Source organism: Mastigoproctus giganteus, chromosome 3 (genome assembly GCF_048544385.1).
Source record: "Mastigoproctus giganteus isolate SK-2022 chromosome 3, ASM4854438v1, whole genome shotgun sequence".
Classification (NCBI taxonomy): domain Eukaryota; kingdom Metazoa; phylum Arthropoda; class Arachnida; order Uropygi; family Thelyphonidae; genus Mastigoproctus; species Mastigoproctus giganteus.
Window position 1 is genome coordinate 75,225,820 of NC_143577.1, and position 22,237 is coordinate 75,248,056.

General features: G+C 37.6%; 1 protein-coding gene across 1 annotated transcript in view; it reads right to left on the reverse strand.

Moving 5' to 3' along the window:
- The window catches only part of ProRS-m (prolyl-tRNA synthetase 2-like protein, mitochondrial), a 293,464-nt gene that overhangs the window by 138,614 nt on the left and 132,613 nt on the right, over positions 1 to 22,237 (reverse strand). The window contains exon 9 of the mRNA XM_090370015.1: positions 4,524 to 4,555. Within this exon, the coding sequence (XP_090226141.1) occupies positions 4,524 to 4,555 (32 nt within the window). The remainder of the gene's footprint in view (positions 1 to 4,523; positions 4,556 to 22,237) is intronic.

The window sequence follows — 22,237 nt, forward strand, 5'->3', positions numbered from 1 at the left end:
TAATATTGAGTCTGTTTGGTGTGATGTAAACACTGGGAGAGGGAATATGAGAGTAGGAGTGTGTTATAGGCCTAATGACTCTGAAAAGTACAATGAACAATTGTGCAGAGAAATAGAGTGGGCCATTAAATCAGAATGTCATGTAATAGGGGCTTTTTAACTTTCCAGATATTGGCTGGAACTTTTGGTTGGTCACTCGCACGCTAGTAAGACTTTTGAGGATTTATTTGGAGGATTGTTTTCTACAGCAACATGTTTGAGGGTCAACCAGAGGGGGTGGGGATAATACTCTTGATCTGATTATCAACGGTGATCTCTTATGCATTAGGAATTTGCAGATAAATGAACCACTAGGTGACAGTGACCACAGTCTACTGATATGGGATTTACTTAAAGATGTAACTACCATCAAGGTTTGAGTTGTTGTTGTTGTTTGGTTTTTAGGAGCATTAGTAACAAAGGCCATATTGCTCCGGGGATATGTGGTGGTCATTCCCTGACCTTTCCGCATCCTCTGTATTTGGTGGTCATGGGCTCGAACCATTATCTAATCAAGAAGCGTGTGCTATGCATTTCCACTCCTGCCCACCTGGCTACGGAGGTGCCTCTACCATCAAGGGTAAAGGGAAGAGTTTTTGTTTTCGTAAAGGTGACTACAGTGGTCTCAGACAGTTTTTAAATTCTATACAGTGGGATCAATTGATGATATTAAAAACAGTGAATTCTAAATGGGAAGCCTTCAATGAATTAATCATGGAAGCTACTAGGATTTTCACACCAACAAAGAAATACTGTTCAAAATTTAGGTCTAAATAGATGTCAGATGAACTAATAAGGTTCGTGGCAGAGAAGAAAATGTGTGGGATACACATAAATTAACAGGTGACCCAGAAAGCCTATGGCAGATATAAAGATATAAACTAGTCTGTAATCAAGTTACAAAGGAGGTTAGGCAAAGAAAGGCAGATTACGAGAAATGCTAGGCAAAAGATGCAAAGAAAAACAGCAAAGAGTTCTTTACTTATGTAAACTCTAGAAGAAAGGGGATGAACCAGATTGGTCACGATGTTGGTGGTTCTACTGTTGATGATCCTGCTCAGATAGCTGACAAACTGAATGAATATTTTGCATCTACATTCACACATGACGAATTCTTTAAGAAAGGGGAGTTCAGAAGTTTACTAGACACTAACACAGAGCTAAATGATTTTGTAATAACGGAGAACAAAGTGGAGGAGAAATTGTTGAAGTTAAACATAAAAAAGGCACCTGGGGCAGATGGAATCTATCCAGTTATATTGAAGGAGGCATCGAGGAAAGTAAGCATACCCTTAGTCTTAATTATGAGAGCATCCTTAGATTCAGGGGAGGTTCCCATGGACTGAAGATGTGCAAATGTATTCCCAATTCACAAAGGAGGTTCAAAGGGTGAAGCAAATAATTATAGACTTGTTAGTTTAACTTCTATTCCGGGGAAAATAATGGAATCACTGGTTAAAGAAGTGATGCAGGATCACCTAGACAAGACTGCAGTAATAGTTCAGACACAGAATGAGTTTGTTAAGGGGAAGTCTTGTCTAACCAATTTGATTGGATACTATAATGTGGTCACAAAGGACCTGGATGCAAAAAATAATTTTGATATCATATACTTGGATTTCAGGAAAGCTTTTGATACTGTTGCACACAGAAGACTGCTGCACAAATTAGAGCAGTATGGCATTAAGGGCAAGTTGATGCAATGGATAAAGGGATGATTGAGTGGGAGATTGCAGAGAGTGGTAATAAATGGACACTGCTCTACGTGGACTAATGTTATTATTGGAGTCCCCGAAGGTTCGGTGTTAGACCCATTGTTGTTTTGTGTATTTATTAATGATAGTGATGAAGATATATCAGGCTTACTGTCCAAGTTTGCAGATGATACATAGGTTGGCAGGGTTGTTAGTGATAGTAAAGAGAGTATGCTACTGCAACAGGATCTAGAAAAGTTAGGTAGATGGGCTGAGGAGTGGCAACTGAAGTTTAATATTGAAAAATGCAAAGTACTGCATATGGGTAGCAGTAACCCAAGAAAAATGTACCAACTGTGTGGTATTACACTCAGGGAAGTGGAGAACGAAAAAGACTTGGGGGTAATTGTGCAGTTGGATTTGAAGTTCTCTGAGCAGTGCAGACAGGCTGCCAGAGTAGGTCATGGAGTTTTGTCAATGATATATAGGAATTTTGCTAGCAGAGACAAGATGATTATACATTTGTATACGGCAATGGTCAGGCCACACCTTGAGTACAGCATACAGTTGTGGAGGCCTCATTTTAGGATCGATGTAGAGTTGCTAGAACAAGCAGAGTAGGGAAGCAAGATTGGTGACAACAAAGGGGTTCTCTTACCAGGAGAGGCTTAAATTCTGTAAGTTTCAGCATCTGGAGGCTAGGCACCTGCGAGGTGATCTGATTGAGGTGTACAAGGCTTTGAATGGTTTGAGCAGGCTCACTGCTAATGGGATTCTTCCATTTGCTCAGATTAAGAACTCAAGGGGGCATAGATTTAAATTGAAGAAAAGACAGTCGTAGAATAGATGTGAGGAAATTTGCCTTTAGCCAGCGGGTAGTTGATTTCTGGAACATACTTCCATCTGTTGTTGTGGAAGTTGATAGCTTAAATAAATTTAAGGCTGAACTAGACAAACATTGGGAGTGACTGGATGGGTGAAATGGAAAGGGATTTTTTTTTTTTTTTTTTGGCTGATGCTCTATAAGCTTGCTTTCTTACATCATATGCCTCAACTAATGCTAATACTAATCATGGCAGAGCCTCTACACACTTGACGCTTTTCATTTAAGAATTTCTTGTAAAGCACTCAACTGGTATGATCCCCTATTTGCCATATTCACTATACTTAAGTAAGTCATAATATAATATTCACTATACTAAGTAAGTCATTCTCAGATAAAGTGCTGCAGAATTATTTCTTTACATTTTTAGAGGTTTTCCATCTGGAATCAAATAAACAAACCAAATAACATATACACTGTGAACCATCAAGTCTGACAGCACTGGCTTCCTAGCAATAGATCTAAAAAATAATATTAAAAATTAAAACATTAGAAGACTACACCGATGAACCAAAACATTAAGACTAGTGAGTCATTATGCAAACTGAAGCAACTGCAGGTGAACTAAGGCACGTGCTCAGGACAGGACACGGTATAAAAAACACCTGATACTGAGTTCCATTAATCAGTATTACTCTTGTTCTTCAGATGGGAAAGGCAGCGGACTTAAGTAAGTTTGACAAAGTCCAAATTGTAATGTCCAGACAACTGGGTCAGAGCATATCCAAAACGGCACGGCTGGTGGGGTGCTCATGGTCAGCTGTGGTTAGTACCCAACGAAAGTGGTCCGAGGATGGAAAACCCACGAACCGACAGCAAGGTGTTGGACGACCACGGCTCATCAATCCTCGAGGTGAGCAAAGGCTCTCCCAGATGGCACATGGCAACAGAAGGGTGACTGTGGTGTAACAGGCTGCTCTGAGTGCCCATGCTAACCACGGTTCACCGGCGACAGCACAATGGGCATGTGAAACTGAACCTTGAGTGATTGGAAGAAGGTCGTCTGGTCCGATGAATCACATTTCCTGTTGCACCATTTGTGGGCAGCCGGGTATGTGTGCGTCGTTTACCTGGGGAAGTGATGGCACCTGGATGCACCGTGGGACGAAACTAAACCAGTGGCGGTGGTGTCATGCTGGGATACCCTGGGTCCAGTCATCCATGTGCCGGGCACTCTGATGTCTATCACCTACCTAAACATCATTGCTGACCAGATACACCCTTTCGTAGCAACTGTCTTCCACTCTGGCAGTGCCATCTTTCAGCAGGATAATGCGCCATTCCACACCACCCGGATTGTTCAAGACTGGTTCACAGAACATGAGGAAGACTTACAAGAATTGCCCTGGCCTCCAGATTCCCCAAACATCAATCCCATTGAGCATCTGTGGTTTGTGTTGGAACAGCAACTCTGATCTGCAGAATCTCAACCATAGACCTTACAGGAGTTAAAGGATCTGCTGGTTACGTGTTGGTACCAGATACGACAAGATACATTTAGAAATCTTCTAGCATCCATGCCTCTGCTGTGGTTTGTGTTGGAACAGCAACTCCGATCTGCAGAATCTCAACCATAGACCTTACAGGAGTTAAAAGATCTGCTGGTTACGTGTTGGTACCAGATACAACAAGATACATTTAGAAATCTTCTAGCATCCATGCCTCTGCTGGTTACGTGTTGGTACCAGATACCACAAGACACATTTAGAAATCTTGTAGCGTCCATGCCTCACCGGGTATGAGCTGTTTTGGCTGCACATGGAGGACCAACATCATATTAGGTAGGTAGTCATAATGTTTTGGTTCATTGGTGTATAAAACTGTTACTATAATGCAACTTTCATACTGTTCAAAATTCTAAAGAAAGCTAACTAAATTTTTAATATTCATTTTATAAAACTACTCACCATTTACTTGTGCACTGTGTCCAGTTCCACACCTAAAGAAAATAATTTCATAAGGATTTATTAAGCAAAAGTTAAGTCTGCAATTAATGCAAACCATGAAAAATGACAAAGGGCAATCTTGTCTAACCAATCTGATTGGATATTATGATGATGCAGTAACAAAGGAACTAAATGCAAAAAATAATTTTGATATCATATACTTGGATTTCAGGAAAGTTTTTGATATTGTTGAACATAAAAGGTTGCTATACAAATTGGAGCAGTGCAGTATTAAGGGCAAGTTACTTCTCTGGATAAAGGGATGTGGAAGAAGACAGAGAGTGGTTATTAATGGACTCTGCTCTTTGTGGACCAATGTTATTAGTGGAGTCCCCAGGGTTCAGTGCTGGGCCCATTGTTGTTTTCTATACTTATTAATGATACTGATGAAGGTGATAGAAAGGTTGGCAGGATGGTTAATGATAGTAATCAGAATAAGCTGCTGCAAAAGAAACTAGAAAAATTAGATGGGTTGAGAAATGGCAATTGAAATGTAATATTAACAAATGCAAGGTACTGCATTTGTTAATATTACACTATATGGGTAGCAGTAATCCCAGATTAAGGACCAAATGTGTGGTACTACATTCAGAGTAATGGAAAATGAAAAAGACCTGGGGGGGGGGTAATTGTGCAGTCAGATATGAAGTTTTCTGAGCAATGCAGACAGGTTGCCAGGACAGCTCATAGGATTTTATCTATGATTTACAGGACTTTGCTAGCAGGGATAAGAGTAACTGATTATCCCATTGTATGTATAAGGAAAGTTGGGCTGCACTTGAGTGCTACACACAGGTTTGGAGGCTTCATTTTAGGAAGATCTGTTGGAACAGGTGCAGAGAAGAGCAATGAGACTGGTGAAGGGAATGAAAGGTGGTTTTACCAAGACAGACTTTGGTTCTTCAAATTGCAGCATCTGGAGGCTAAGCACCTACGATGTGATCTGATTGAGGTGTTTAAGGCTTGAATGTATTGATCATGTTCAATGCTAATGGCCTTCTTCCTCTTGCTTAAACTACACACATGGGAGCATAAATTCAAACTGAGGAAGAATGGTTGCTGGATAGATGTGCAGAAATTTGTGTTCAGCTAGTGGATGGTTGATTGCTGGAAGAAAATTCCATCTGGTGTTGTAGAAGTGGGCAGTTTGAATATATTCAGGAAAGAACTAGAAAATTTATTGGAAGAGATGGACAGGTGATGTGGGAGGATTTTTTTTTTTTGGCTGATGCTTTATAAGCTTGCTTTCTTGCATCATATGCCACTGCTGCTACTACATTCCTGAGAATGTACAGTACATAAATACTTCAGTCTTTTGACTTATGGCTGGTTATGTTCCAAGAAAACTGTTGTCAAAATTATTTATGTCAAAAGAGCTTATTCTATATGAATTCAAATGGCACACTTATCAATTATTAATCATATATGAAGTATGTAAGAGTGTTTATTATAACTATCATAATTAATTCAACAACCCACAGATATTAAGTGAACTCCTCTGAGTCTGTGTGGTCATGCAGAGTATGAAGATAAAATTTATTATTTATTACTTTTCTCTGTACTGCTAATGTAATAGCCTTTCTGCTACATTCCTTTAACAAACATAACTTTCCTTTCATCAGCTAGTTCTTAAGTTCTAAAAAGTCAAACTGCTTAACAATCATAAAAAAACATCAGGCATATGGCAGCAAGAGCATACCTCCCTCTGGTGGGGAGACCTTCCAGAATGGTAGTTTGGTGCTAACTTTACTATAACCTAATAAAATGTTCCAGGTTTTTAGTTATAAGATACTGATATACAGAGTTTGTTTTATACAAGGCATGATAAAAAAGTTTGGGGACTAAACTAATATTTAGGAAATTATTAAGCTTACAGACTTTTTGCATGTGTATACACCATCAAGGAGACTACTGCAAGTGGTCTCCTTGATGGTGTATACACAGATCCTAATGCTTCTGCAACTTCTGGAAGCTTCTAGATAGGCTTCATTTGGAATTACTAATAGTTCTTGTGTTCTGAATAATTTCTTCAGTCATTGCAAATCTATGCCCTTTTAAGGGCACTTTAAGCTGAGGGGGGAAAAATCACAAGGAACTAAATCTGGTGAGTATAGCAGGTAGAAACCACAGTGAGGGAATGCTTTGTAAGATATTCTTGAATGGAACGTGCCGGGTGTGCAAGGGCCAATTCTCCAAAACCTACATTTCTGGCTGTTTTCTACAATCACCACAGAACTGTTTTGTAGTATTCCTGGTTCACTTTGTTCACCTGTTTGACCATGCGGGGCAAATTCATAATGAATAATGTCCTCTGAGTCAAAAAATATAATAAGGCTTCACATTTGAATGAGATTGCCTGACTTTTTTTTGGGGGCCTTGGAGAAGACAGAGATAGTCTTCCATTCATTTATTTCCAAGTCATAACTATACACCCACAATTTGTCACCACTAATGATGGAAGAAACAAAGTGTGAGACAACAGCAAGTTGATGAAGATCCTAACATGCAAGAATTTGCCACTCTTTATGAGGCACAAACTTTGCTGAAATGCATCACAAACCGCAATTTTTTTTTTTTTTAAATTGACTGACATGTCCCATAAGAAATACCAATTTCCCTAGCAACTTTGCAGATAGTTGTTAAGCATTGATCATTCCTGATTAGATCACAAATATGTTCTGATTCAAGACACAGTTGAGTGATTGAATCATTGGTTTCTGAAGTTGAAAAGTGGCCAAAGCAAAGATCCAAATGTTGTTTTTAACATTTCATGGATTTCTGTTTCACTTTTCCCTACTTTAAAACTAAATTTGATGCAATGATGATTTCGCAGCTCACTAAAATCACAAATTTTAAAATATGGCAAAACACATAAAACATCTATTCAGTGGGCACTAATTCTGACTGACTTCTGAAGAACAGGTGATTCATTGTTACTATGTCTAGATGAGTCACTGAACATGTTGCAAAAAGTTGTGATTATCAGTGCTATGACACTGCAATTTCAGGGAATCAAATCAGTCCCCCAAGCTTTGTGATCATACTTTATGAATATACATATACAAACACACACACACCTGTACATATACAGGGTGTCTCAAAAATACACGGCATAACTTCAGGAATGAGTTCCTCATATGTAGACAATAAAAATATTTTATATCAACATAGTTCCAGAAATGCTTGGTTTCCGAGTTTTGAAGGTCTGTCTATGACACTTAACTATTCACATCACCTTATAGTAATTGTTCAAAATGTCCACCTTCTGCCTGAATACAGGCCTCACATCGACGTCTCATGGACTCATGAAGACGATGCCAAATTCCTGGCACGTTTCGTATTGTCTCACAACCTGCCACAATTAGGTTGTGGAGAGTTTCTACATCAGCTACCGGCGTTGAATATACCAATGACTTTAAATGGCCCCACAAGAAGAATAGTGGGTTTAAAACAGATGAGCGTGGAGGCCAGGCAGTTGGTCCATCCCTCTACTTCAGGAGTAGTAGATCTTGGTCATCCTCTGTTGGCAGCACGAGGTATAAAAGTCCCATGTTCACAAAGGCAGTGATAGATACCTTCAAACGTTTTCCTGGCTGGACATCTTCATTCTGGGAACCTTTCGTGGTACAAATGACAAGCCTCCAGAGCATTGCTGTCCACCAAACCGTACATAAAGTGCATATCAGCTTGCTCCTGATTTGAGTACATGGTCAGAATGGAAAACCACCAGATTCTGTCAGTACCTTGTGATGCCCCAGGAAGCTAATCTTGGGGACTGACTAAGTGATTTATCAGAAGCGTAATTAGCAAATTTTGATTAAAATTTCTTTATTGATTTGTTGCTTATTGAGTTTTCCGTTGCACGACGTGCACTGATTAGCTGCCCTACGTTCACGACGTCTGGGGTGAGCGGCTAGGGGTTATTCCCCTGGCCGGCCAAACGGGTACTGAGTGATAGAGCGGAGAGAATTTTGTTTAAAAATTTATTTAGTTGAGTTGGTCTTAAAGACCTTGTATAAAGTTCAATTGTAAATAGTTGGCAAATTTAGCCTTTTAATATGTCTAGTAAACAGTCGAGCACTGGCTCTCTTTCCAAGAAAAAAGCAGAGATGATGTTGGAAGAAGAGAGTGATCTTGAGAGTGAAGAATCCGAGACTCAGGAAGAAATGGAAGATGTAGATCTTGAAGAAGCAAGTGGAAGAACTGATAGTACTGTGGAATCTCGTGATATAGGTGGTAAAAGGAAAAAGCAGGATAGATGGACACCAGAAAAGAAATTAGAGATGATTCATAATATGAAAAAGTTGTTAAATTCTATGGCAAGCAGTTCGGAACAAAGACCAATGGTAACAGGTTTGGAAAAAGTTGCAGAGGCACGAGGGAGATTGAGGGCTCTCCTACTGCAAAGGGAACATCGAGTTACAGGCAATGTGGCAACTAAGATAATGAACATCTGGGATGATCTAGAGATGATTATAGTAAAGATGGAAATAGATATACATGTTTTAAAAGCTGAAAAGAGAGACATTCAAAAGGAGCAAAAAAGGGATTATGCTACTGTATTAAAAGAAAAGTGTGTTAAACCAAAAGTGGTAGTTATTACTACGAAGAATAGTGAACATAAGTGTAGTGAAGATATCAAAGAAGATCTGATAAAAAAAGTAAGACCAGAGTTACAGAAAATCAGGGTACAAAACTTAAGAACTGCACGGGATAACAAGATCATCCTTGAAGCAGAATCAGAGAAGGACATAGACTTGCTCAAAGATTGTCCAAAGTTTAAAGAACTGAAACTGTGCGTGGAAAAAGTAAAGAAGCAAGATCCCAAGATTCTGATCTTTGATGTGGAATTAGATATAAATAAAGAAGAGTTAAAAGAACAATTGTGGATAAAGAACTTGAAGGATTATGGCGTGGACCAAAGTGTATTTCAAGAAAGCTTTAACGTAATATCAGTAAATAAAGCAAAGAATAAGAAACTAAACAATTGGATATTGCAGATAGCAGGTCCCGTCCATAAACAGCTAATTAGCAAAGGGAAAGTGTTCATAAATTGGTCTGCTTGCCGAGTTCGTGACATTGTAATGGTGACACAATGTTACAGATGTATGGCCTTTGGCCATATAGCCAAGTTCTGCAAAATGAGAGCGAGCTGCGGATTCTGTTCTATTGAAGGCCATTCATATAAAGATTGTGCTAATAAAGAAAGACCACCTTGTTGCATAAACTGCAAACGTAGGAAGATAACAGCAGAGCATACTGCAGTAGACCATACTTGCCCTGAGTATGAAAAGGCTATGTCCCTAAGCCGAAGAAGAACTGATTATGATTGAAACAGTGCTGCACTTGGAAAGAGACCCAGTGTGAGACTACAGTTTTAAGGTTTTAAAGAGTTAAGCTGAATTTTACCGCCAAACGTGTAGAGGTCTTCCTCCTCGAGGAAGGGGCGGAAACTGTGGTCACACAGGATATTCACTTATTTCTGTGTGACCACAGGCTAAAGACCAATTTTAAGAATCCTTTAATCAACAGAAATGCTTAGAACAATTTTGGCAGAGTAACAACTAAAGTGATGATAAGTCACATAAATATAAATGTATTACAAAAGTTTAAAGACTCTGGCGCAGATAGGCAATTGCCTGGGTGGCGCATTGAAGGTTCTGTTGCTTAAATGGAGTACCTTGTGATGAAGGAAATCACCTGAGGGAGATAAGATATTACGGTTAATAACTTGTGAACCAAGCATTTCCGGAACTATGTTGATATAAAATATTTTTATTGTCTACATATGAGGAACTCATTCCTGAAGTTATGCCGTGTATTTTTGAGACACCCTGTATACATATGGGGTGGACAAAACAACGGAAACACCTATGATAAGAGTTACAGGTATGTGCTAATAAGGTGTTGGTCCACCCTTTGCTTTTAAAACAGTTTGAATTCTATGTGGAATAGAATAACCAAATAATTCTCGTACTGTATTAAGACCATTGGTATTAATATTAGACCATTCGTCATAGAAGAAAGTTCCAAGCTCCTTGAGTGAGAAGGTCGAAAAAATATTCTTCTCACTCTCTTCTCCAAATATGTCCATGGTGGCTCAATAATGTTTAAGTCTGGTGATTGTGCAAGCCATGGGAGATGCTTAGCCTCAGTTTCATGCTCCCGAAACCAAGACTGGACACATCTTGCTATGTATATTGGAGCGTTAGTATCTTGAAACATGGTATCATTCATACGAAAAAATGTTTGCACCACGGGATGAACCTGGTCACAAAAAACATCAAGGTAATCAATGGATGACAGTAACTTTTCCATTCAGGGTGATGATAGGACCTAAAGAATACCAAGATATTGCTGCCCAAACCATTGTTGATTCTCCTCAATGTTTGACAGTTGGCATAAACAGTCAGGATGATGCACTTCCTTTAGCATTCGACAAACAAACTCTCCTTAATGTTGAAAAAATAGTGTTTGACGATTTGTCTGCAATTTACATGTTCCAATCATGAAGTGTCCAGTTTTTGTGCTCCTTTCACCACTCTCTAGCATTACCATAGAATGGCTTGGAAATAGCAGCTCTGCCATAAATTCTAGCTTTATACAGTTTTTGCCAAACTGCTTTGCTAGAAACTGGGTTGCTAAGACTCACATTAAGTTCTGCAGTTATTTTTGATGCAGTAGTTATAGTTATTATGTTTTCGGTGTACTATCCTTTTGTGACCAGTGGTATCTTTCAATCAGCTTCAATTTCCTGTCACAATTCTTCCTATCAGATTTTGCTTATTTATTCTTGGTTAATGCAGACATCACTTTTGATATAGTTGCTCTACATACATTAAAAAAAATTTTTAAAAATTAGCACTTTTAGCCACCAATGCCCCTACTAAATATGCACCAACAATCTGGCCACTTTGGAATTCAGACAGGTTGGTCATTTTTCTTCATGTACCTTTTTACATTACCTCTAAATAAACATACACTTTTATTGTCTTTCCTTCTCAGTATTACCTGCAAGAAACAAAAAACAATCAGGTCAAAAAAAATAAATATGTCATACAACCATTACAAAAAAATACTACTTACATTGGTGGTTACATTATTTTGTCCCCCCTTGTATGTATATATATATATACAGGGTGTCTCAAAAATACACAGCATAACTTCAGGAATGAGTTCCTCATAGGTAAACAATAAAAATATTTTATATCAACATAATTCCGGAAATGCTTGGTTTCCGAGTTTTGAAGGTTTGTCTATGACACTTAACTATTCACATTACCTTATAGTAATTGTTAAAAATGTCCACCTTCTGCCTGAATACAGGCCTCACATTGACGTCTCATGGACTCATGAAGACGATGCCAAATTCCTGGCACGTTTCGTATTGTCTCACAACCTGCCACAATTCGACTGCAGAGAGTGTAGAGTGGTGTGAGGTGTAAAGGTCCCATGTTCACAAAGGTAGCGATGGATACCTTCAAACGTTTTCCTGTCTGGACATCTTCGTTCTGGGAACCTTTCGTGGTACAAACAACAAGTCTCCAGAGCATTGTCGTCTGCCAAACCATACATAAAGTGCATATCCGCTTGCTCCTGATTTGAGTATATGGTCAGAATGGAAAACCACCAGATTCTGTCAGTACCTTGTGATGAAGGAAATCACCTGCGGGAGATAAGACATTCCGGTTAATAACTCAGAAACCAAGCATTTCCGGAACTATGTTGATATAAAATATTTTTATTGTCTACATAAGAGGAACTCATTCCTGAAGTTATGCCGTGTATTTTTGAGACACCTTGTGTATATATATATATATATATATATATATATATATATTGATAAAAATAATATGATATAATGACATTACGGAACATCTAAGCAAGTAAGAAAAAGAGTTAAATTATTAAACTGGGCACTACTAGTTATAGCAGAAACACCCAGCAACCATAATGAAATATAGAAAAATGTATTTTATCAGTGTATTGTGTAGGGGTTCTGACCTGTCAAGTGTAATTACAATGGAAAAAAATTGAGAATGTCTGCAAGGTAAAAACAGAATACCTCAAATTAAATGAAATTAAAATTAACAAAATTAAGATGTTAATCTTAATTTCATTTAATTTCAGATAATCTGTTTTACCTTGCAGGCATTCTCAATTTTTTTCCATTGTAATTACACTTGACAGGTCAGCACCCCTACCCAATATACTGGTAAAATATATTTGTCTATATATATATAAATGTGTGTGTGTGCATATATATATATATATATATATATATATATATATACGTGTGTGTGTGTGTGTGTGTGTGTGTGTAAATATACACACACAGACACACACATATTTATATATATATACAGCAGGCCCTCGTTATAATGTGGTTAGCTTTACACTGATTCGCTATAATGCTGTTCTTATGTTATAACCCATATATGATTATAACGCTGTCACAAATCACTATAACATTTTTTTACAGATTGCATTTTTGGTATATTTAATGAAATTGTTTCATTTGATGGAGTCTATATCTTGAAAATGAATAGCAAAACAGAATTAAAACGTTTCCCACACCGACTTGAGAAATTTTCCTATGCTCAATGAAATTTTCTCACATGCTAATTTAATTGTAGTACAGTGACTTGTTATGTAATTCCGAGATCAACATTTTTAAAAATGATCAAGTATATTGCTTGTAATATTTACATTATATGCATTTATCCGAAGTCTAGTCATCACTCAGTACAGTATTAGACATCGTGTGTAACGGACAGTTTACTCGAACATTGTATTATAATTAATACAACCAACGCAGTTACATTTTCGAAGAGTTAATAATGGCGGATAAGAATGAAAAAGCAACAATGTCTGGAAACAGTACGAAGACTACAAATGTAAGAAAAAGACTGAATTTGAAAATTGAATTAGATGTTTTGAAGCGAATCGATTCCGGTCAACGACAAGCAGATGTGTGCCATAATTTAGGCTGGCAAGTTTAACTGTAAGAACAATTATAAAAAATAAAGAATTAATTTTAGCAGTGGGAAAGACAGCTGTTCCACTGCAAGCAACTAGGGCTAGGCCGGCTATCAGGATTGAAATGTAGAGACTAACTAATTTTATTGAAGATAATATCCAATGCAGAATTCAGTTAAGTTAAATATTATAAAAAAAAAAAAAAAAAAAAAGAGAGAGAGAGAAAGATTAGCCTATATGATGATCTGAAGAAAACTCACCTAAAAAACAAAAATGCAGAACCATTTAAAGCTAGTAAGGGCTGGTTGAATAGATTTAAAATCCAGGGAGAAGCCACAAGTGCAGATCAAGGAGCTGAAACTTTCAAAAAAGAACTTGTTAAAATTACTGAAGAGGGGTGTTATGTATTATACTTCTCAACAAGTTTTTAACATAGATGAAGCAAGACTTTTTTTGGAAACAAATGCCTAAAAGAAGTTTCATATTAAAAGAAGAAAAAAACGTGCCAGGTTTCAAAGTGGCGAAGGATCAGTTGACTTTATGTTGGGTGGTAACGCTGCGGGGGATTTAAAATTAAAACCCCTTTTAGTTTACCAGTAAGAGGGCCAAAGTACAACCAAAAATCGACACATTTTTCGTGATTAAATTCATCAATTAAATTAAATCAATCAAATTCAATTAAGATCAATTAAATTCATGATTTTAATTGGAATTTTAAGTTTAATTTTTGATACGTAAGTAGTTACCACATAATTATATAGGTATGTAATGCAGAATATTTTATATGTACAAATATTTGAATATTAAATATTTTGACCGACATTTGTGCATCTTTTCACTACCGTTTATTATTGATTAGGAAATATCCTATGGCACCAACCACAACTCACAAATACATGTTACCTTATGGGAATGCGGCGCTCACTTAGTGTGGATTCACTTAGCGCTCTGTTTTTCTGGAACGAATTATCAGCGTTAAGCGGGGGTCACTTGTATATATGAAATGCAAAATATTACCATGAGTTTAAGCAATAAGTGCTAGTTGATAGATAAAGATAAAAATAAGGAAGATATGACAGATGTACCAGAACACACAAAGCAGCAGTAAAGGATGCAAAAGTTTATATATTTATGTAGGAATTAATGAGTTTGATAAAAAAATACATAGATGGAAGTGAAATAAGAAGTACTGTAGGTGTGTGAAAAGAAAGAAAGAATGCGAATATCCTATATGTTATGATGAATTAAGAAAATTATAGGCTGAATTGCAAAGCCAATTAGAGGTAAGGGAACTATAAGTAAAATGATTAATACAAAGTTATTAAACAAATAAAAGGAGAAATAGTCAGCATCAAAAATGGGTGGGCAAATTTAGTTATGTCAAAAAAATGGAATAGCAAAAATGCAGAAATCTGATGTTAGCTAAAGTAAATATTGATACATGGTCAGGTATTTCATCAGGGAAGAGAAGTGAATTAAAGCATAAAAGAATAAAACAATGTGGGATAAAGCAGAACCACTCTTACAAAATATGGACAAGGTAGTCCCAGTGCAGTGTAAGTTATATAAAAATTAAAGCTGAAATAGAATTAAAATACAAATATATGTTTTCAGCGTAAAAAAAAAATTAGGATTGGAATTTAGTAGAAAATTTAATTTAATGAAAAAGTAAATAAGTTTGATAAAATTTGGAGCAGGCAAATGATATACAGCCAGGGAAGGGCTAAAGGTGTAATTGAATAGACCGAGATGAAGATAACAAGAGACTAAGGATAGCTGGAACATTCGTATCACCCTCATATTGCACTAATAGCTTTACGAACGGGGAAAAAAGTAGAAGTAGAAAGTAAAAAGATAAAAAGTAAAGAAAAAGATATTAAATGTACTAGGCTAGCTGGAGTTGTAAAGCCCAACTTTTTAGTAAGGGTCATGACTTTGTAAGTGTTAGTATGAAAAAGAGACTAATACCAAATGCTTGAAAATAAGGAAGAAAGGAAAACAAAAGTGAAAATGTAAAGCCGAAAAAGGCTGAAAGAAAAACCGAAAGTATAATGTGAAAATAAAGTATAAAAACAATACCTGGACCTTTCAAGTAATGCATAATGGAAGTAAGAAGGCGGGAAAATTAATGCGAACATATTCGGTTGAGCTGATGAATGCATCTAAAGCAGTACCACATTATAGACTGTGTTACAGGCACATAACTATTTACAGTAAAAGAACGGACTTAATAGAGAGATGTGAAAAAGAGAAATTAGTGACCTCTACAGTTGTATTTGATGAAATATGTGCATAGATATATATAAGTGAAACATTGTTTCTCTTTGTTGGCAAAGAGAAAGCCTATCTGTAACAATAATTACAATGAAAATATGTGGTTGAAATAATGACTTTTGTAGACAGAAAGACATACGATATGTAGAAAATAAAAAATCAGTCTATAAATGAAAATATATATATTGGACATAGTAGTGACAAGTCCAGTAAATCAGAAAGTAATAAAATGGACCAAATGGTATGGCTACTATATACCTAAGCAATTTTGGATGTTGCATAAGTAAAGCCTTGTGAGAAATAAAGAATTTTTTTATAAACCAGGGTATTATTGTTAACATAAAAAATATTTAAATCCAGGATAGGATTTTTAACATATGTCAGCATAAAAAGTTAGTAATATGTAATGAATAACATGAAAACCTTATATGGAGAGAATATAAATGATCTAAGGGATGAATATAGGTCAAGCATAAGTCTGTAGTCCAAAATGGTGGTCTTATTAAAGATTCCAGAAAGGATTATGTAACTACTTGGAAGTGAATAGATACTGAAGAAAATTTCAGTAATAATAAATAAATCGACATCAGTCTTCCATGTGCAACAGTATCAAAAATCCAATGATGAGAGAGTGTAGCGTATAGAGGTAGTGAATTCAAAAGTGAACAGGTACTGGGGCTTAGAGCGGAACAGGTATCCTGTGTGTTATCAGACACTCAGCCTAAAACACTGATGGATCCAATATCTCTCTATTACAGAAGATTTAGAAGAAGTCCGGTTGGCTTGCCTCCCTAAAATCCACTCATGCACACCTTCTCGATGGCAAGCTCTGTTATGTCAATTAGGTGGCAACGAACGTGTAGAGTGGTTCTCTTCAAGATGCCTGGTCAGCATGAAGAGGAAAAGACCAAACCCTCCAGCTTATGACAGCACAACAAAACAAATGGCCCTCAGTCCCCAGCAGCTTTCACTCCTCCTCTTACGGCAGTGAAAGGTGACAGTGGAAGCAGAGGGTGCTAAGAATCTCTGGGTATGAGCAGGCTGCCATGCACGGAACCTGAACTTGGCCTGTTATAATGTAAGATCACTCATCGGTGAAGACAGGATATTAGAGCTGGAAAAGGAATTAGAAAATGTGAATTGGAATATCATCAGTTCGGCTAAAACAAGAAGAAGAAATGAATCACTTATTAGTTTACAAAGTGAAAATCTGCTGTACACCAATGGAAACAGTGAAAGGAGTGAAGGTGAAGTTGGGTTTCTGGTCCACAAAGATTTAAAAAACAACATTTTGGAATTCAAAAGTACATAGGCGCCTCCGTAGCCAGGTGGGGAGGAGCAGCAGTGCGTAGCACACGCTTCTTGATTAGACCGGGGTTCGAGCCCGTCACCACCAAATACGGAGGATGCGGAAAGGTCAGGGAATGACCACCGCATATCCCGGAGCAATATGGCCTTAGTTGCTAATGCTCCTAAAAACCAAATAACAACAACAACAACAACAAAAGTACATCACCAAGGGTGTCAAGACTAATACTCAAGATTTCTAAGAGATACGAACTAAAGATTATAATGATTTATGCACCAACATTGAGCCATGATGATGAAGAGGTTGAAGAAAAGTACACCGAAATTGAGAGTCTTCTAGATGAACAAAAAACTCACTACACTATCATTATGGGGGTCTTCAATGCTAAGGTTGGAAAGAGACAAAACAGCACAGAAAGAGAAACTATAGGAAATTTTGGAATTGGTGAAAGAAATGAAAGAGGTGAAAGACTTGTGGAATTTGCAGAATCTCGAGGATTCTGCAAATTCCACAAGAAGAAAAAAATTAGTCAAGAAACACTTGTTATGATGAACTGAAGGCGAAAAATGAAGAGCAAGATAAACACTGACAAGGAAAAAATTAAGTATACTGAGTTATGCAAAGCCATTAGAAAGAGACTCAGAGAGGACATAAGAAGATTTAACACAAGAAAAAGTAGAACAAGGATTAAGGGAAAACAAAGGATTTAAATCAGCAGCCATGAGCAGTAATACAGAAAGACAAATGATACTCAAACTGAAGAATAGTGATGGTGTACTTATAAACAGCAGAGAAGGCATAATTCAAATAGCAGAAGACTACTATAGAGAATTGTACAAGGAGCGAAGGAATGATGCCAGCAGTGGGCAAGATGGATTGCAAATTAGCAACACATACGACATACACAATATTCTACCTGATGAGGTAGAACATGCATTGAAGAAAATGAAGAATCAGAAAGCCCTGGGGGAAGATGAAGTTACTGTAGAGTTGTTAAAATTGGGAGGAAGAGACATAACAAAAACTAGCAAGGCTCTTCACAAAGTGCATTAGAAAAGGTGTGACGCCGAAGCAGTGGAATAATGCAATCATAGTTTTGCTGCATAAGAAAGGAGATAAATCAGAAATTGAAAATTATAGACCAATTAGCTTGTTATCCCACATATACAAGTTGTTCACAAGGGTCATTACTATCAGATTAGAAAGAATACTTGATGAGAATCAACCGAAAGAGCAAGATGATTTTAGGACAGGATTCTCAACTATGGATCACCTTCACGTAATATCACAGCTAATGGAGAAAGCAAATGAATATAAAACACCATTATGCTTGGCATTTGTGGATTACGAAAAGGCATTTGACTCCATACAGCATAAGGCAATGTTTTGGGCACTGGAAACACAAGGCATAGATACCCCACATATTTATGATTTTGAAGAAAATATATGAGAGTGCTATCTCCTTTATTAGAGTAGACAAAGACAGTATGAAATTTAAAATTGATAAAGGAGTTCGACAAGGAGACACAATAACTCCAAAGCTGTTTACTGCTGCCCTTGAGGAAGCTTTCAGAAGATTAGACTGGTCGCAGAAAGGAGTCAATGTGAACGGAGAGTACCTAAACCATTTACAATTTGCAGATGACATTTTCCTCTAATTTTTTGGGATCGTGGTCATAAGCCACGATCCCAAAAAATTAGAGGAAAATCTAAATCAGTTATGCACAGTTAGTAAGGATTTACTAACTGTGCATAAAACAAAAGTAATGATGAACAAGTATGCCACAGAAAGGGAAATAATGATTGGAGGAGCAGTAATTGAAAAGGTGGAGTCATATACATATCTGGGACAAGTTATTAGCTGTAATAATGATAAATGGCTGGAAGTCAAGAGAAGAATAAATTTTGGATGGATAGCATTCAGGAAATATAGTCACATACTGAAGAGCAATATCCCAGTTTGTCTGAAATGAAAAATAATGAACCAATGTATACTCCCCACCATGACTTATGGAAGTGAAACTTGGGCACCCACCAAAAGAATGGAAAAGAAGCTGAGAACTACACAGCGAAGGATGGAAGGAATTATATTGGGAATCAGACTGTTAGATAAGAAGAGAAACACAGGGATTAGGCAGCAAATTTAAATAAAGGATATTTTTATCAAAACTAAAGAACTAAAATGGTCTTAGCATTAGTAGAGGCATTTGATGCAAGAAAGCAGCTTATGCAGCATCAGCCAAAAAAAAAAAAAATAAATAAATAAATAAAATAAAATTAAATAAATAAATAAAAAAATAATAAATAACCACTTCCACTTCACCCCTCTGTTCGTTCGAAATACCTGTCCAGCTGAACCTTAAACTTATTTAGGCTATCAACTTCCACGACAAGGGATGGAAGTCTGTTCCACCAACCAACCACCCGCTGGCTAAAGGCAAATTTCCGCACGTCTATCCTACATCTGTCTTTCCTCAATTTGAATTTATGCCCTCTCAGGTGATTATTCTGGGCAAGAGGGAGAATCACATCAGCATTGAGCATGCTCAAACCATTCAGGGCTTTATACACCTCTATCAGATCACCTCGCTGGTGCCTAGTCTCCAGACACTGTAATTTGCAAAACTTAAGCCTTTCTTTGTAAGAGCACCCCTTTGTTCCATTCACTACTCTTGTTGCCCTTCTCTGTACTTGTTCCAGCAGCTCTACATCCTTCTTGAAATGAGGCCTCCAGACCTGTATACAGTACTCTAGGTGTGGCCTGACCATTGCCTTATACAAGGGAATAATCACCTCCTTATCCCTGATGGAAAAATTCCTGTATATCATTGACAATACTCCATGAGCTACTCTTGCACCCGTCTGCACTGCTCAGAGAACTTCATATCTGCCTGCCTTCATATTTGATCCTGCACAACCACCCCCAGGTCCTTTTCATTCTCTACCACTGTCAGTGTAGTACCACAGAGTTGATACATTGCTCTGGGGTTGCTGTTTCCCATGTGTAGTACTTTACATTTGTCAATGTTAAACTTCATTTGCCACCTCTCAGCCCATCTGCTCAACCTTTCCAGAATCCTGTTGCAGCAGCATAGTGTCAGTAGTGTCTTTGACAACCCTGCCAACCTTCGTATCGTCTGCAAACTTGGTATACCATCATCTATTAAGCTTGATATACCATCATCAATATCATTTATAAATACAGAAAACAATAATGAACCCAATACTGAACCCTGAGGGACTCCACTAATAACATTAGTCCACGATGAGCAGTGTCCATTGATTACCACTCTCTGTCTTCTCCCCCTCAACCACCCCTTTATCCATAGCAGTAATTTGCCTCCAATGCCATACTGCTCCAATTTGTGCAGCAGTATTTCACGTGCAACAGTATCAAAAGCCTTTCTAAGATCCAAGTATATAATATCAAAGTTATTCCCTGCATCCAGTTCTTTTGTGACTGCATCATAGTATCCAATCAAACTGGTCAGGCAAGACCTAGATGATCCTGCAGTGCTTCTTTAACCAGTGCCTCCATTAATTTTCCGGGAACACAAGTTAAACTCACAGGTCTACAATTACTGCCTTTGATCCTCCTTTGTAAATTGGGGTCACATTTGCACATCTCCAGTCTATGGGTAGCTCCCCTGAGTCTAAGGAAGCTCTCATAATTATGGCTACAGGTTCGCTTACTTCCTTTGCTGCCTCCTTTAATATAACTGGATAGATCCCATCCACCCGAGGTGCCTTTCTTGTGTTTATCTTCAACAATTTCTCCTCCACTTTACTCTCTGAGATTACAAGATTCTCTAGCTTACTGCCAGAGTTGAATACACCTCTGGCATTCCCCTCGCTAAATAACTCCTCATGTGTGAATGTTGATGCAAAATATTCATTTAGTTTGTTAGCTATCTGAGCAGGATCATTAACAGTTGACCCATCGATATCCAGTGGACCACTCTGATTCATCCCCTTCCTTCTAGAGTTTACATAAGTAAAGAACTCTTTGCTGTTTTTCTTTGCATCCCTTGCCAAAGATATCTCGTAATCTGCCTTCACCTGCCTAACCTCCTTTGTAACTTGGTTACAGATCAACTTGTATCTATCATAGGCTTCTGTGTCACGTGTTAATTTGTATGTATTCCATGCATTTTTCTTCTCTGCCATATGTCTCATTAGTTCATCTGTCATCCATTTAGGCCTAAACCTTGAACAATATTTCTTAGTTGATGTGTAAAGCCTAGTAGCTTCCAGGATTAAGTCCTTTGAATGCTTCTCATTTTGAATTTGCTGTTCGTAACATCATCAGTTGGTCCCACTGTATACAATTTAAATACTGTCTCAGACTATCGTAGTCGCCTTTACGAAAGCAATAACCCTTCCCTTTACCCCTAATGGTAGTTACCTCTTTGAGTAAATCCCACTTCAGCACACTGTGATCACTGCCACCTAGTGGTTCATTTATCTGCAGATTCTTAATGCATGAAGAATCACTACTGGTAATCAAATCAAGAGTATTAGTCCCTCTAGTTGCCTCCCGAACATGCTGATGTAGAAAACATCATCCAATAAATCCACAAAAGCCTTGCTAGTGTGTGAGTGACCAGCCCCCAAATTCCAGTCAATATCTGGGAAATTAAAATCTCCCATTATAAGACTCTCTGATTTACTGGCCCACTCTATTTCCCTGTACAGTTTCTTATTATACTCATCAGAGTCATTAGGCCTATAGCACACTCCTACTCTCAATTTTGATCTCCCAATGCTTATGTCACACCACTTATGTCTTGGGCAGGACACATAGCTCGAAGACATGATGACAGATGGACTAAGAAAATAACAGAATGGTACCCAAGAGGAGCTAAAAGAAAACCCGGAAGTCAAAGATGGAGATGGCTAGATGAAATTCATGAGTTTGTGGGTAGTAAATGGATGGCCAGTGCTCAAAACAGAAGTAACTGGAAAGTTGCTGGAGAGGCCTTCATCCTGCAGTGGATTGAAAATGGCTGATGATGATGAGGTACTGAAGAAAATTTCAGTAATAATAAATAAAAATACCCAATGGTGAATGAGTGTAGTATAAATCCAAAGGTGGCCTGATAAGGAAATCTAG